The sequence below is a fragment of the Cynoglossus semilaevis genome, unplaced genomic scaffold (genome assembly GCF_000523025.1).
Source record: "Cynoglossus semilaevis isolate Cse_v1.0 unplaced genomic scaffold, Cse_v1.0 scaffold1721, whole genome shotgun sequence".
NCBI classification, from domain to species: Eukaryota; Metazoa; Chordata; class Actinopteri; order Pleuronectiformes; family Cynoglossidae; genus Cynoglossus; species Cynoglossus semilaevis.
The window spans coordinates 279,867-295,198 of NW_007585111.1; the positions used below are offsets into that span (position 1 = coordinate 279,867).

Sequence of the window (15,332 nt, forward strand, 5' to 3'; positions counted from 1 at the left end):
AGAGATTTCCACAATGTAATTCGCTGCATCTTCACTGCTGCTCTCCTCCTCCACAGTATCAGCTACAGACGTCAGCCGGGGACTGACTGGAGGTGAAGGTGCCAGGTAGTTTGGTCCCTGTAGATGACCTTTGCCCTGAAGAAAAGGAAACAAAAACAAACAATTAAGTCTAACATGATGAAAAAAAGTTGTTTCATCAGGTATCAACTAAAAGATGTTGTCACACATACTGTTAATTTAACTTTATAAACAGAAGAGCTCAGAGTCAGACTGAAACAATAGCACAAAATCTTTACCTTCTTAGCTGCATTTTGCTGCTTAGGAGCAAAAGTGACAAAAAAGGAAATCATGGATATTAGACAGATTTTTACATTAAGTAATTTACATATAAAGGCATTTTTGTTTACGTTTGATGAAAGAACTAAATAAAGTATAGCAAGGGGTTTATAACAACAATATAATTACAAAGATTATAGTAACTGTTTTCCCCATTTTGGTAAATTTATGAGTTTCTAAAACCAAAGCCAGTGGTTAACTAGCTTGGAAAAATGCTGTAGAGTTAAAAACATAAAACATGTCAAGTGTTTTAAAATAAAAGGTTAGGAAAAAGGGGTAGGAAATAATACAAGAAGCCTTGTAATTCCACAAACATGAGACAGTGATGTCACATGATCACTGGTCTAGAGTCTCTTCACAATCCATTTGACAATTATGTCAGTCAGATTGTCACTCATAGACTTATTTACTGTCTTTACACATGTCATTCCATGTGGTTACAGAAACAGAGCGATCACCCACACACTCATGTCAAAGGTCTCTTACCATTGACCGTTGAATCACACTTAGTCTGCATTTGGCCTTGGTTTCAGCAAACTCCAGGGTATTGATGTCCTTTATTCTCACTTTGTACTTGTTCATCTGCTCACAGATGATAACTTCCACACAACTGCAGGGAAACACATGACACATGACAGGTCAGTGGAGTGTAAACTTGTATTATTTCTTTATTTCTTTGTGTACTTTCCCTTAGATATGCCAGTATTCTGGTAGATACACACTGTTCAGTTCAGATTATGTTACTATAAGATTAGTTTTTCCAAGTGCTTTTATACCTATAACACGATATGAGTCTACATTCTCATTTAAAAAGAAATGTCAGCTCTCTAGGGAATCAACAAATTTGTTCTTAGTGAAATTATTTTTGTTCCTGTGTGTAAAGAAGAAAATACTGACAACATGTTTATGATCTACATTACAAATTAATTCCTATGTAAAATATTTTTTTCCTCGCTGTGTAGTATGTTTGACAATAATGCTTTAAGAAATATTTCAGAAATATATATTAGACAATTGCATGCCTGCATGATTTCAAAGGTAAAAACAGATATTTCCAGCTATGTTTATTATTTACTCATGGCTCAAATTAGCTTCATTCCTGGCCACCAGTCTCCCAGTAACTGAAACAATTTCATTCCTTTTCCTTTTTTTTTTTACACAAATATAAATTTCATTCTTACGCTGTGGTCTTGCTGATGTCTTGAACACTCTGCAGTGGATCAATGGTGTCGGGACAGCGCAGGATACATGGAGCAAAAACTATGGCCAAGGCATTGGCTGACATACGGTTTGTTTCCTCTTCTCGGGCAATTCTATAAAACACCAAGCCAGCCTTAAATTCAGCCAATGAAAAGGGTTTATACGTATATGTTAAAAAAAAAAAAATTCTATTACCTGACAAGATGAAAAATGAGGCGTTCCAGAGTGTTGAGGTGAGTCCTGCTGAGTTGGTCGATAACTGAATACACTCCTCTGATCATTTCTTTTTTATCTTTCAAACCTAAAGAAACATTGAGACAAGACGGGTCACAGTTTGTTCAGATTTTTCCCGTCATTTGTGAGTGTTTGTGAACAGAATTTAGAGTGTTACACATTTACACAACACAAAATAACCTGCTATGAATGTGACTCACCCATGGCACGAATGAACTCTTCATACAGCTCAAATGTCAAGAGAGGATTAGGCAGCTCTCTGAGCCACTGCTTGAACACACTAGCAATGACATGGATGTTGTAGTCGTCCAGATTCATGTTTTCCACATCTAAGAATGCAGAGAAACCAGATCATGTGTACTGTGAATTATCTCATCAGCTTTAAAAGACAGTCGCCACCATTCACCAGTAATACGTGCTGTTTACCCGTGTTGGAATGAAGTGCAAATGCATTTTGACTAAATGTCTCTAATAAATTTAATATTGTCCTTGAAACTCACATTAGTGCAGTAATGGACCTATTTATAAAATAGACACAAAACTTCTCAGTCAAATGTTTAGCATAAAACACACATTTCCACATGTGTCTAACCAGGAACTACCAACAAGTTAAAATAGATTTGGTGAAAGATAGTGTGCAAAATTAATAGTTTCTGCCAAGAGGACCGAGAAGAAAGGCGTTTTGTTGCATCAAATAAGCCCATGTTGTCTTTTTAGCTCGAAAAAAGTGTCATGTATCTTATGTGCACTTAAATAATAATAATTAAAGGGATTTATCTGTCAAAAAGGTATTTAAAAGGTTTATCTTTCCTGGTTAAATTAAAATGATATGCTCTCCAAATGACATTTTTTCAGGAGCAAAACAATTCCTGAACAATCAGGAAAAATCCATGACCTGTTATTTGGAACAAAAAAGTTACCTGTGTCCAGTCCCTGCTTTAGTTCCTTAATTTTGTTAGTGGAACCAGACTTTCTGTATATTCCCTCAGTGTAGAGGCCGTGCATCTCAATGTAGTTGATGAGTTTCTCCACCACCAGGGGCACTGTTTTCTCATCGTTAGTCAGACGAGAAACTTCCACTCCAAACTGTCTGGAGGAGAGTTCTGGATCAAACTGTTACAAGGATAAAATAGTCATAATGTTAAAAAGAAAACGTACAAATAGCATTGATAAAATACAGGAAAAAAAACTAGAACTAAGAACAGACACCCTGTGACCAGACATCAGAGTGTGATGAACACACAGACACACACTCCGGTTGACTGACCTTCTTGCTGCACTTAGTGGTCGTCTTCTGGCAGCACTTCCTGTGGCAGGCGTACCGGCACACTGGATTAACACAGGCAGAGAAACCAAAGTTGTCATTCCCATGATCCACAGAGAAACAGTGTCTCTTCATTATTCAGCAACAGTAGGGGATTTAAGAAAGACTGAAATGATCCAGTCACAGCATTGGCTGCCATAAAGAAGAGACTCTGTGAAAAAGGACGACTCTCCGGAGACACGGAGTCGCATGAGTCCAGTTGAAATGTGAAATCTGATTAAGACTAAAGAGGGAAGGGGGAGGGGCTCCGTGTGTGTGTATGTGAGAGAGAGAGCGATGTGATTTCATTTTGTATGAGGACAAATTAAGTGAGCATCATTACATTTATTCCTTAATTAAATTAGGAATTTATATTTATTCTTAATTAAAAAAACAGTATCTGGTTACTGACAAAATTACTAATAAAAATTCACACATGGCAGAAAGTCAGTATGTCTATGACTATATAAATACTTGCGTGACTCACGTTTGCAGACGCAGGCTCGGTCCATCATCCAGATGAGTGATGAGCAATATTCACAGTACGTGAGAATGCTGTACTGTGTGGACTTGAAGATGTGCCCATTATGCTCCTCCACCTGCAGGGGGCAGCATAATACAGGATATTTAGAGATGACATTCCACTTCTGTGTGTATTTAAATCTTTCATCAAACTATGTTTAATTTGTCTTTGAAAAATCTCAAGGTCACATGAATCGCTTATATATTTTAGAAAATATAAAATACACTCACAACGTCGATGTCTTTTTTCCTCCGCTTTTTGCGTTCAGGTTTGGCCACCTGCTGTAGCAACAGGAGATACAATACATTTAACATAAATAAACCAATCAAGACCAAACTAATCATATCAAGTTCATTCGTTTCCACAGTTAGATAATGCCACAGTGTAGCAGGTGTGTATAAGAGGTCCGTACCTTGCTGAGGGCGCTGTCCAGATGTTTGTACTCAGTCATGAACTCATCCAGGAAAACTTTAAAGGTGTTGACCCAAACTTTGACCGGAGACTCATTCCAGTCCCTCTGCTCATGTTTCATCGTCTTCTCCAGGATGTGCTCAAACAGAGCGTAGAGGTCTTTGTAGCGGATGCTCTTCCCATCATCCATCTGGGGAGTGCGATGATTGAGTCACAATGAAAAGCAAACTAAATGAATTCCTATTTAATCAGAGTGAAAACACCTACAGTCAGTGCTGTGGAAAAGGAGTTGAAGATGTTCAGACGAAACTCTTTCAGAGCCTTTTTGAAGACGATGTCCACCATGGTGTCGTTCTTGCTGTCTTCGGTGTCCAGGTCGTTGATCTACAACATGACACCATGGACACGTTGGTGAGAATTGATTATTGACGTGGATTTGAAGCAAAACAAAAAACGCCCACCTTCCCATTTTTACCTTCTTCATGAGGAAGTCGTTCATGCTCCTGTAATCGTTGGTGCAGGTGAGGATCTGCAGTGAGTCGCTCTGCCACTGGGTGGGTTCAAGAGCAACGCTGCTGATCTTCACACTGCGTCTTCGCTTGACCTTAGGAGAAGGATCCTTGTTCTCCTTGAATTCTCTGAATCCTCGATCCAGTGTCGAGTCAGGACTACAGGGCGGCGACATGTTGTCCTGACCTGATGTGTGGAGTAGAGTAGAGTTAGTGATAGAAGACGAGGAATAAAACTCAACACACGAGTCCCTGGATGAGGCACCTTCTCCCAGCAATTGTCCAGTGTCTCCATTCTCTCCGTCCAGTGAGTCTCCACCACAGACCAGCTTTTCTCTGGAGGACTTCTTTTCTCCATATTTGGTTTTTCCCCAGAAACGCATTTTCCCGCGCACCCTGCTAAAACACACACACAAAAAACAAGCTGTTAAACTAACTATGCCGTCAATCTGTGCTGTGCAATGAGGCCACAGTGAAAAGGACCAGAGAGGATAAGAAGAAAAAAAAGATTAAAGACTCAAAACTCAAACCTTCCATCCTGTGAATTCTTGCGCAGTGAGTCCACTTTGGCCAAGTCTCCTGAGGACATGGCTTTGTGCATCGTCTTCTCCTCGTCGAAGGTGGCAGGCTGAAAATAAAGAACAATTTTAATTTTAAATTACACAGTTTGACGTAAGGATCCTGCTCAAATCAGTAGAGGGCAGCACCACACCAATGAAGCTGCATTACCTACAGGTGAAAGTACACTTTCACCTTAACTGTACATTTTGTAGATAAAATAAAGCATTAGGTTGCAGGGTTGGGAACAAGAGGAACTCATTTCCAGCAGGGAAAAAAAGACAGAAAAAGTTGAAAATGGTCAGGAAAGAAAAGAAAAATTTAAAAATTTAAATTCGCAGAGCGAAGTTTCATGCCGACAATTATTTTTATATCTTTGAGCTGTGAGAGAAAGAGGAACATGTTAGAACAGCAACTACTGTGTTAGAGTGTTGACATTTCAGGGCAAAAAACGTTTACAGAATCTCAAATATTTAATGCTTAGAATGATTTCTACAGTTTGTCGAAATAGACATTAAACCATTAATGGTATTAAAACCCAGTTGCCAATATTCATTATAATTTCCTTATAATCATTATATTTTAAATAATTTTAACTTACGTTCAGTTTCTGTGGTAGTAAATAGTGTTTAAATGACCTCAGGTTTTAAAAGTGTCTTTATAGACAGGATTTAAACGTGTACTGCCCTCTCATGTCAAATCAAAGCCTTATTTGAAGCTTCGTCACATTTGTGCAGCATGTCTACGGTTCAAGCACTCGCTGCTGAAGAAGTTCAGAAAAAGTCAAAGAGGAAAAAAGATGAGAGCTGAAGAAACCAGACAGGGCCAAGGTTTTAACGACGCCTGTTACCATGTCTGAGTCACTGAAACAGGACTCTCGTAAGCCTGTCTCTGTGGAGCTCTGTTTGGAGAGGGGCAGAGTGTAATGACGGGGGCTGTGCAGGCTGCCGTCATCATCAAAGTCATCTTCGTCTGTATCGCCCCCATGTGACAGGACAGGAGCTCGTGTCAGGAAGTCCGAGCGGGTCCGAGCCATTCGGGCTTTCTTTTTTTGGCCTGCTCTGCCAACCTGGGGTTTACCAGAGTGACAGTGTGATTTAAAAACCCTCTGCTTCCAACCAAACAACTGTGTTTTTTGGAACAGCTGACTCGGAGTAAGACGTATCCTTCAGACATTCATATGCAGTATTTCAAAAACAGGGCTGAAAAACACATGCTTCAGTCTAGAGATACTCTGTACAGACAACAGAGTAGAGAACTGACCTCTCTGACCTTTACTCCTTTAGGTGGTTTGGAGACTGATGTGACGGTGGCACTTGACCCTCGTGACCCCTCACCCGCAGCTTCACTGTCAAACCTGGTGAAAAGTTGTAGGAAAACATGAACACAAGAGAATCAGCACAAAATGAAAAAGGATTTTTTCCACCTCGAGTGTAGAAGTACTGACCAACCAATACTGTATTTGAACTTTTGACCTTGTTGTTTAACACTACAGAATGAATCCTTGCCTAAAATGGACTATATGTTCTTCAAAGATTGTAAATATGGTTATTAACACCTGTAAAATCCAAGGAGCAGTTAGATAAAAGTCTGTCACTCACTTTGTGAACGTCACTTTATCCTTTGGAGAAAAGAAGATGTTTCCTGGTTTGTCCACCGGGTTCCCTGTGGTTCCTGGATGATCTGCTTGTTTGCTGGCAGCTGTTCTTCCTCTGGTTCCTCCTCCATCTCTGGACTCTAGTGTGAGTTTAGGCGCCCAGCCCTCAGGTGAGGGCCTGACACGCTGGGGTTTTTCTTTAGGAGCAGATGTTTGTGATGTTTGTGGATGAGGCAGCAGGTTGTGCAGGGCACGTCCTCGGATTTCGGCCGCAGCAGCAGGAGGCGCCACTGATGGAGCAGTGGAGTCCGACTGTGTTCTGGCATGGGGAGCGACTCCTTTTGTTTTCTCGGTCAGCAACGAAGAAGGTCGAGGAGGTCTGGCCCTCGCCTCAGGTGCACCCACGTCTGGTCTGCTCTTACGACTTTGCTGTATCCGGTGAAGAGCTTCACCTCTGTGTTTCTCAAACATTTCATTTTCATACTTGGCGAAGAAGAGGCGCTGCCGCTCCAGAAGTTCTTTCTGCTGTCTTATCTGCTCCATCATCTCTCTTTCATTCTGCTGCTGCTGATTCCGCTGCCTCTCCTCTTTCTCCTCATTTAGTCGAACCAGTTTCTCAATGACAGCCTGGTCTGCCTGAGGGACAGAGGTGGAGCCAGAGAATGGATCTGGACCTGGTACTGGATCAGGTTTTTGTGGAGACGGCGTCAACTCCCCAGTCTGAGCAGCAGCATCTTGTAGTTGTACTTGCGGGCGGATAAAAGCACTGAGCTCTTCTCTCAGCGGTGTTTCTTTCTGCATACTGATGACCACAACCACAGGCCGACGTATTGACTCTTGTCGCTCTTTCTGGGGTTTGATGGTAGAAACAGCTGCCTCTGTGTCCTGTAGAGGTTTTACTGCAGGAGGATGGAAGATGACTGCAGGGCCTTCACTGGCCGGGGTGTAGAATGTTGGGAGGTAATTGTCAATTTTGGGCAGATGTGTGGCGTTAGAGGCTGAAGTCAAATCCATTTGGTTCTGGAGTTTCTGGCTGTCTGGTGGAGCAGCATCTGAAACCTCTGCTGTTTGAGAGTCATATGATTTGGGGTTTGTTAAAACAACCTCTGCATTAGACTCAGGTTCCTGGATAACAGTAGGAGAAGGGGAGCAGGTGTCCTCAATGTCCATCACCTCCTCTGTTGCCTTCGGTGGCTCGTCGTCCAAACTGAGGAGCTCAAAGCTGCCCTTAGAGCTCTGGCTGTCAGGAGTGCCCCCTGGTGAACAAAGCGGTGAGGCTGCAGGAGGCACCAGCTCTGCGGACCAGCGACGTTCCTCGGGGGGAGATGAGGCTCCACCGCTGCTTGCTCGGACCTTCAGGAGCTCCAGGCTGAACTTGGCCTGCTCCAATTCTCTCATCCGACGACTCTCCCTTTTGGCCCGAGTGTTTTTCTGACTGGACTCATCTGAAGTTCTTGTTCTTTCCCGCACCACCACAGTGGATGCAGTGGACGGAGCCTCTACTATGGCTGGTGAGGAAGGTTCTTTTGTTCCAAGTTCTCCTCGCTCTTCATCCTCCCTGACTGGCATCTCCTGGATGCTGAGTATCTTCAGGTTCTTTTGTCGCTGCTCGTAGGAGCGATCCTCCCAGGTGGTGAGGTCCAACCCAGGGATTTTAGCAGATGGTTCCTCCTCTTCCTCTGGTGAAGGACTCTCCCGGCCATTCTGTAGAAGCACCTCCTCCTGCCGCTCCTTCAGTTTTTGTTCTCTTAGGATTTTAAAGCTGTCATTCAGAAAAAGATTGGATTAAGGCTTGACTTTGGTACACTGAAGGTAGAATATGCAACATTTTTAAAGAAACAAACAAAACCATGCTGCCACATTCATTTGAAAGAACCACTAGAAGTGTATGGTGGTGTGTTAAAGTCCAGTATCTCCCACCTTAGAGGTCCAACCTTTATATCCTAGCAACAGTAAAGAACACAAGATGAAGTGCTCACCTTTGCCTGGCCAGGTAGCCTCTGCCGACTGCCTGTAGTCGTACCACAGCTTCATACAGACAGAGGTAGTCTTCTCTGGCTCGATGACAGCGCCAGGCCGTCTGAATAACCAGAGCTGCCGTACAACGCCGTTGCAGCCACGATCTCCACGCCGTCTGGAGAACCAGTGCAGCCTGTCTCCATAATCTGAACCTCTGCCGCTCCCGGTAACCTCTCCAGTGTGTCTGCAAACACACCGCTGCCCCCTGTTGGACAGCAATGTCACACATCTCGTCGTCATCGTCTTCTAGTTCTTCCTCATCTTCAATTGAGCGATACAAACGCCACCATTTCTGTAAGAACAGGACAATTATTTTTAACTTAGCTTGAAGCTTCTTTTACATAGAAATGGCAATATACTGTATATGTATGTAAATATATATTTACATTGATATAAATATTTATATATATACTATTAATATTTTATGAATATATATATATACTGTATATATATACACATATATATATAAATTGCAATATATATATTAACAATAACAAAACCAACAACAATAATAATATACTATAATGACTATATTTACAACAACAATAATAATATTAATTACAGTAAATCAAAATACATTAAAGGAAGAATTTGAGTTAATTAACACATATGAAAGTCAACAAAATTAAAATGGATTACATGACAGAGGTACTGTCTATTGTTCCAACTTGTACTGCCTGTATTTGTATCACAGCATACACTCAGAAACCCATTAAAATACCTGGATGCAGACTGCTGCTTCCCTCATCCTCACAAACTGCCTCCTCTCCAGCCGGGCTCTGAACCTCCGCTGCAGACCGACGATGAGTCTGAGAACTTTGCTGTGGAGCTGGGCCTGCAGCTGCTGACGCTCGACCTCCCGCAGAAACACCTGGGAGGAGGAGACAGTGATGGAGTCAGTGCAGTGTACTACAGTAGTCCAGAGACTTAATGAAGACTGAGGCCAAAATTAAAACACACTGCTGACTGTTACTCACCAGAACATAAACCACACAAATGTCTGAGTGGACATATCATCGCAGGAATGTCAGGTATGACCCCCTAATTATATAGACAGCATCCCAAATAAAGTCACTTTCCTGGTGGTGACTCATTCATACCACCATCATTATTACACCCTTGACTTGAGAGGACTCTTTCAGGTAATATGTGGTTTTCCACTACACAGTATAATCCTGATCTTATTTGAGGTTGATGTAATCTAACAGACCATTACAACCAAATATTATGCCCCACATTATTAACAGTCAATGTTTCACAATGTGGATTAGCAGCCTGAACATGCAGCAGCATAAAGTTGAATATAAAGCACACGATGCCCCCTTCTTCCCCATCTCCCCCAAACAATGACATCACTGAAGAAAACTGTCTAACCACAGTCTTTCTCCAACGTTTTCATTTAACACCCATTTTATGGCATTCTTTCACTTATTGGACCCTGATGTCTAACATAGCTTTTTCACTGAAATGTCTAAACAATGTCTCCCAAAAATATACATACAGGTTAATTAACAACACAGTTGTTGTGTGCACTAACGCGTCGTTACCGAAGAAAAATGTGGAATACTGTCATTTTCAAAATATTTTTTTAGAGTAAAAAAAGTAATTCTGGAGCATAAATCTAAGATGGTTAAAAACTATTGTCATTTTTGTACAGAATAAGAGACAGTGCAGACATGGATATTTCGTAACGTTAAAAACATATGTAACATATTTACTGTAGTTGTTTATCACAATCAAGTGCCAAAATAACAAAAGAGGTTGAGGGAGTATACCATTGTCTTTCCCACTTGGTATCCTTCTGGTTCCAGGTCCAGCTGGTCCAGACACTGCTGGATGCCCTCTTTGGTGCCACGGGCGCCCTCTGGCAGCAGCACATGAAAGTGATGGACAAAGTCCTGCATGAAGAGAGGAGGAAGTTCAAAAAAACCTTTGATTTAATCAGATTGTTTGACATCCCTGGGTTTGTCATGGTTTTGTTGGGAGCTGAATCTGAGGTGTAATCCTCGAACAGTGAGACCCGAGCGGTCGTCTTCAGTCAACACAAGCAAAGACAAATTAAGAAGAAGCTGTCAAGGCACATGTGTTTCCAGGTAATAGTCTGTGTTGTCCATATTGTCAAGAGTTTAAACATCATGGTATAAATATGCTGAACTCCCACTCTTCAAACTGAGGCTCATTGTCTGAGTTCAATCCACTCTGCAGCCCAGGCTGCAGGGGGTGGACAGGGAAACAGATGCAGTGTTTATACAATTACAGGCATGGGGAGTGTTTGGGAGACTGGGGGACAATGGAGAGGCTCTGTTCTTAAGGGCCTGGAAACTGCTTAGTCCTCCAAAGTCATACTGTGCCCAAAATACTCCTTGTGAATGCCGTCTGCGGCGCTGAGTATGTGTGTGGTGAAGGAATGTGTGATGAGTGAAGATGACCCGGACTCAAGTTAATCCAATGGGATCATCAACAGTTTACCAGTGACAAATAACCAACAGTATAAACAACTAAGTTGCTTCCAACACATGAATGGTTTTCACCTGTTTGTGTTTAGTGTTTGTTTACATAAAGATTTCACATAAAATACTGAAACAGCTATCAAACCAAATTGTTTGCTCTCTCTTTTTTAAGTTACAAATTATTAATTTTGAATGTTCTAGTTCAGGTCTTTTGACATTTGTTTGTGTCTTAATTTATATTATATATAATTAAGCCAGAATTTCTTGACCTCCCTGCTCCCTATTACACTCCCCACCCCCAGTTAAAGACCTCAGGATTATGAAACAGCCAAACTCATCCATATGTGATATTTTGTTGTATATGACTGTTAAATGAAATGCAGATCTGAGGAGTAGTTTAACAATGTAGTCTGGATGTTGTGTTTTACATTAGGTCACTGCTGATAGAAATCACTGACAGGACTGTTATCCATTTAATGAGGTTTAAAGTAGTCCACTGCAGACTTAAGAAGACGAAGAAGCCCAGACGTCTTCTCTTGATACTGTAACTACTCTGTTTTCATAGGACAACGCGACTGATTTGTCACAGACTTTTTTCGTTTCCCAAGTCTTTGACATCATACGATTGGCACAAATCGATGTTTGAGGTCACAGAATGGAAAAACGATCAACATACTCTTTTCTAATCAGCATCAAATACAATCTGCCATGTTAGTCATGGACTGGGGTTTTTTCAGAGGGTTGACATCACTGTTCACAATGAAAGCCAGTGTGGTAAAGATGGCTGCTCTCTTCACCACAACACTGTAATTCTCTCCTCAAAAAAACAGACGTGCCGGGTCAAACAAATTAGCAAAAACAACATGTTTTCCGTTGATGCTAAACTGCTTCACTGGCACAAAACACTGAGCACGGTTCAAACCTTAGGGGTGGTGGACAATGAAACTGATCAGTGCTGATGGGACAGATGACATGTATCACTGTCATTAAAAAAAATAAAAAAAAGTTCAAAACACACTCCTATGTGTGATCAGAGTTTTTTTTTAATCAAATTTGAACTGTTTACTATTCAAAGTTCCACTTAACAGTCTCTGTGTCAGGCCTTTAATAGGATCCAGGGAGTATCCTGCATCTTACTGGACCAGGACTGTTTCTAACCCAGTCTTTACAGGTGGTAAATGGAGTACATAGATTTAGGGATTTATGTATTTTTTGCTTTGATTTTGATATCAAGTATAGGTAGTAACTGCAGGTTACCTTGAAGGTGAACTTGATGTTGTAGCCTGACTGCCGGATGCGCACAGTCTCCAGCATGCCTGTGTACCGCAGCTGCCTGAGCACCAGGTTATCATTAAACCTTAAGGGCAGCTGAGAACAGGAAAGAAAGAAAAAGAAAAGAGAGGGAGGTGGCAGAGGTTACACAGAAAAACAGGGGGAAATGATGAAGAGTCTTAAAAAAAGAGTGCCAACTTCAAAGGAAATGAAAAATGCTTTGAAAATCAAAACCTAAACAGTGAAGAAAGGGACTGCAGGCTGCAGAGATCACACTGTACCTTCTCAGCATTGGAGCGGATGCACTTGACAAAATAAGGCTGAGACTGACCCAGAGTCTCCATTAGTTTGTTGAGAGAGGCCTGCAGGGGGAGACACAGGAACAACAACAAGTCACACACAGTATGAACGTGACATAAGTGAAGGCAGCCTGACTGTTTCAGCTCAGCTGTTGTTTGACACCGACTTCTCTGGGAATCACAAATACCCAGAAAATGTCTGTGCAGGCATGTGGCTCTGCGGAAAAACAAATGTGTGTAGCGTTGCCAGGCCCAGTCATTGTATGTCTGTGTGTGTATAAACATGTGCACATGTGTGTCAGCATGTGTGTGTGATAATTCAGTGCGGCAAGGAATTCAGTCTCCTCCCCCTCCATGGGAGATTAAAGCAATCAGTGCAGCACAGGATGTGGGAGGTGAAGTCATCCACACACTGGGGCCAAGGCTGGGAGCCAGAGGGGCCTCAGCACCTCATCTCTGCTCCAACAGCCGGAGAGTGATCAGCATACTGTTCACTTTTAAACAAGTCTGGAGGAGAGATTCCAGCTTTTTTGTGGTATTTGGAGTTGTTGTTTAGCACCTGCAGCTTCTGATCATTTTTTAGAAGTTAAAAAAACAAAACTGTTGTTTTCCCAGAGAGAATGTGAAGATCAAACAAGTCAAAACTTAAACAAAAATACTTTCTATACAATAAATTCCAGTAAAAGCCCATTAGAGGTTTGAAGTTATTTCTTCAAGAATGTTTATATGCACAGATTTGTGCTTTAAAGTAAAGACCCACACGGGCGTGTCTGACACTGAGACATGGCCAACCACCAGTTAAGAAAAAAGAGACGTTCAAAATTTTTGGTAAAGTCTCCAGACAGTATGTCATAAATTCAGGAAACAGAAGTGCTGTAAATAGATGTCCTGCTGTATGAGTCCACTATGACAAGGGTGAATGGAATGGCACATCAAATCACAATTCTACACATATGACTCTGAAAGGAAATCAGGACATTTTATAACAGTATAAAACATACCATATATGGGCGTATGTTTGTTGATTTACAAACCTCAACACTCTTTGACATATTTACAGTGACACACTCCTCAGTTTCCAACTACTGATTGAAGTCTTTTTTTAATTAAAATAGCATTTCATCTGGTAAACTGCTTTATGTTGCATTGGATGTGTAATGATAATTTGAGCACATTATTTGTTTTGGCCAAATAAAACTTAGCAAACAGCCAGGCTGTTTTTGGAAGAGTAGAGAAATGTCCTTTTTTTTTCATAAAGTCTTTCCTCTGGGTGTCTAGCAACTTTGTACAAGTACTTTGTGCTGAGATAAAAAGATTCATCCTTTAACACACATTATGTTGAAACACATGGATAAAAGACAGTGAACAGACAGCCAAAAAAAAAAAACTATTGAAAAATGTTTCCATCACAGCCAGTTGCCCTGACACACCTTGTTTTTATCACATTCACAGCTGGATGGGAAAGCAACAGGTCCAGACTGTAGCACTGTTATTTCAGTGTCTGTTTCCATGTGTGTGTGTGTGTGTGTGTGTGTGTGTGTGTGTGTATGTGTGACCTGGAACTGTGCGCTGATACTGGGTGGCTTCTTCTTCTTGTGCAGGTGAAGCAGTGACTTGGTGATCCGGTCGTGCAGCGTCAGGTTACTGAGGTGCTTCAGAGACTTGACATTAAGTAAATGCTGAAAAAACATTTAGTCACAGTCATTTAAAACGCCAAGAACAATGTGTTACACTGTAAAAGCAACACAACCGAAGAGACACAGAAACAGACCTTGGGCAGAGCTGGCTTTGATTTGTAGTTTTTGTTCCTCCTGTTGGTGAAAAAGAAAACAGAATGAGGTTTTATCAAGTTTAACAACCCAGTAAACAGATCTATCGTCTATCTCCTTCAGTCTAAGAAAGCTAATATTTCTGTCAATAAAGTGAAATTTAATTCCTCCCTATGGGCAAATCCACTTGCCCCCCCCCCCCCATTTGGGAGGTCAGAGGTCAGAACAGCAGCCTTATAGGTATGCACTCATCTCTGCGGGCCTCTTCACCCAGGCAGATGTTTGATGACACTGAGTTTGAACTCATACTGTTCATTTCTAAGGATGTCTCAAGGCCATGAAGTCCAAACGTGACCCAGATAATGACGAGCAACGAAATAAAATGCTGCCTTTGAGAGCCTTTGTAATTTAAAATATTGGAAAAATATAAAACCATAACAAAAGTCATCCACTAATCCTGAACTCAGCTTCTGTCAGAATATCACAGACTGCAGCTGTTTCTCATTACTGACATCAGGATGTCGTGAGCTCTCTCCAGGATTTTGCTGCTGGCTGAGTTGACAAAGATGCCTTCTTCCTCTGTGTTGTGGCAGCCTGACGACACATGGCTGCGTCGACCCACGCGTCCATTCCAGCCCCTTCAAGGCAAAAACACAGAGCTGGGTTGTTAAAAAACCAAAAGGAAAATAGAAAAAGCATTTTAAAAGTATTCTAATTTTGTATTAACATCAGTGTTGGCATACAGTGTTTTTACATTTACTTCTGGGCACTTGGCCCCATGTCTCCAGCAGGGGCAGTATAACCTCTACACATTTCTATGCAGAGAAAGTGGAGTTCACCTCACACCACACC

The 15,332-nt window shown here is 41.5% G+C and overlaps 1 protein-coding gene across 1 annotated transcript in view; it reads right to left on the minus strand.

Moving 5' to 3' along the window:
* Positions 1-3: 3 nt before the first annotated feature.
* Positions 4-15,332, minus strand: part of LOC103398446 (unconventional myosin-IXa) — a gene marked incomplete at its 3' end in the record, with an annotated part of 69,906 nt that continues 54,577 nt past the window's right edge. Inside the window, exons 17-42 of the mRNA XM_025053561.1 lie at positions 14,993-15,118; positions 14,483-14,522; positions 14,268-14,390; positions 12,694-12,774; positions 12,398-12,508; positions 10,466-10,588; positions 9,412-9,561; positions 8,651-8,982; positions 6,676-8,433; positions 6,338-6,431; positions 5,925-6,143; positions 5,047-5,144; positions 4,782-4,915; positions 4,483-4,703; positions 4,275-4,391; positions 4,009-4,197; positions 3,827-3,877; positions 3,561-3,672; positions 3,038-3,099; positions 2,691-2,883; positions 1,971-2,099; positions 1,732-1,837; positions 1,518-1,649; positions 823-946; positions 297-317; positions 4-135 (exon numbers count right to left, since the gene is read on the minus strand). Of these exons, the coding sequence (XP_024909329.1) occupies positions 4-135; positions 297-317; positions 823-946; positions 1,518-1,649; positions 1,732-1,837; positions 1,971-2,099; positions 2,691-2,883; positions 3,038-3,099; positions 3,561-3,672; positions 3,827-3,877; positions 4,009-4,197; positions 4,275-4,391; positions 4,483-4,703; positions 4,782-4,915; positions 5,047-5,144; positions 5,925-6,143; positions 6,338-6,431; positions 6,676-8,433; positions 8,651-8,982; positions 9,412-9,561; positions 10,466-10,588; positions 12,398-12,508; positions 12,694-12,774; positions 14,268-14,390; positions 14,483-14,522; positions 14,993-15,118 (4,978 nt within the window). The remainder of the gene's footprint in view (positions 136-296; positions 318-822; positions 947-1,517; positions 1,650-1,731; positions 1,838-1,970; positions 2,100-2,690; positions 2,884-3,037; positions 3,100-3,560; positions 3,673-3,826; positions 3,878-4,008; positions 4,198-4,274; positions 4,392-4,482; positions 4,704-4,781; positions 4,916-5,046; positions 5,145-5,924; positions 6,144-6,337; positions 6,432-6,675; positions 8,434-8,650; positions 8,983-9,411; positions 9,562-10,465; positions 10,589-12,397; positions 12,509-12,693; positions 12,775-14,267; positions 14,391-14,482; positions 14,523-14,992; positions 15,119-15,332) is intronic.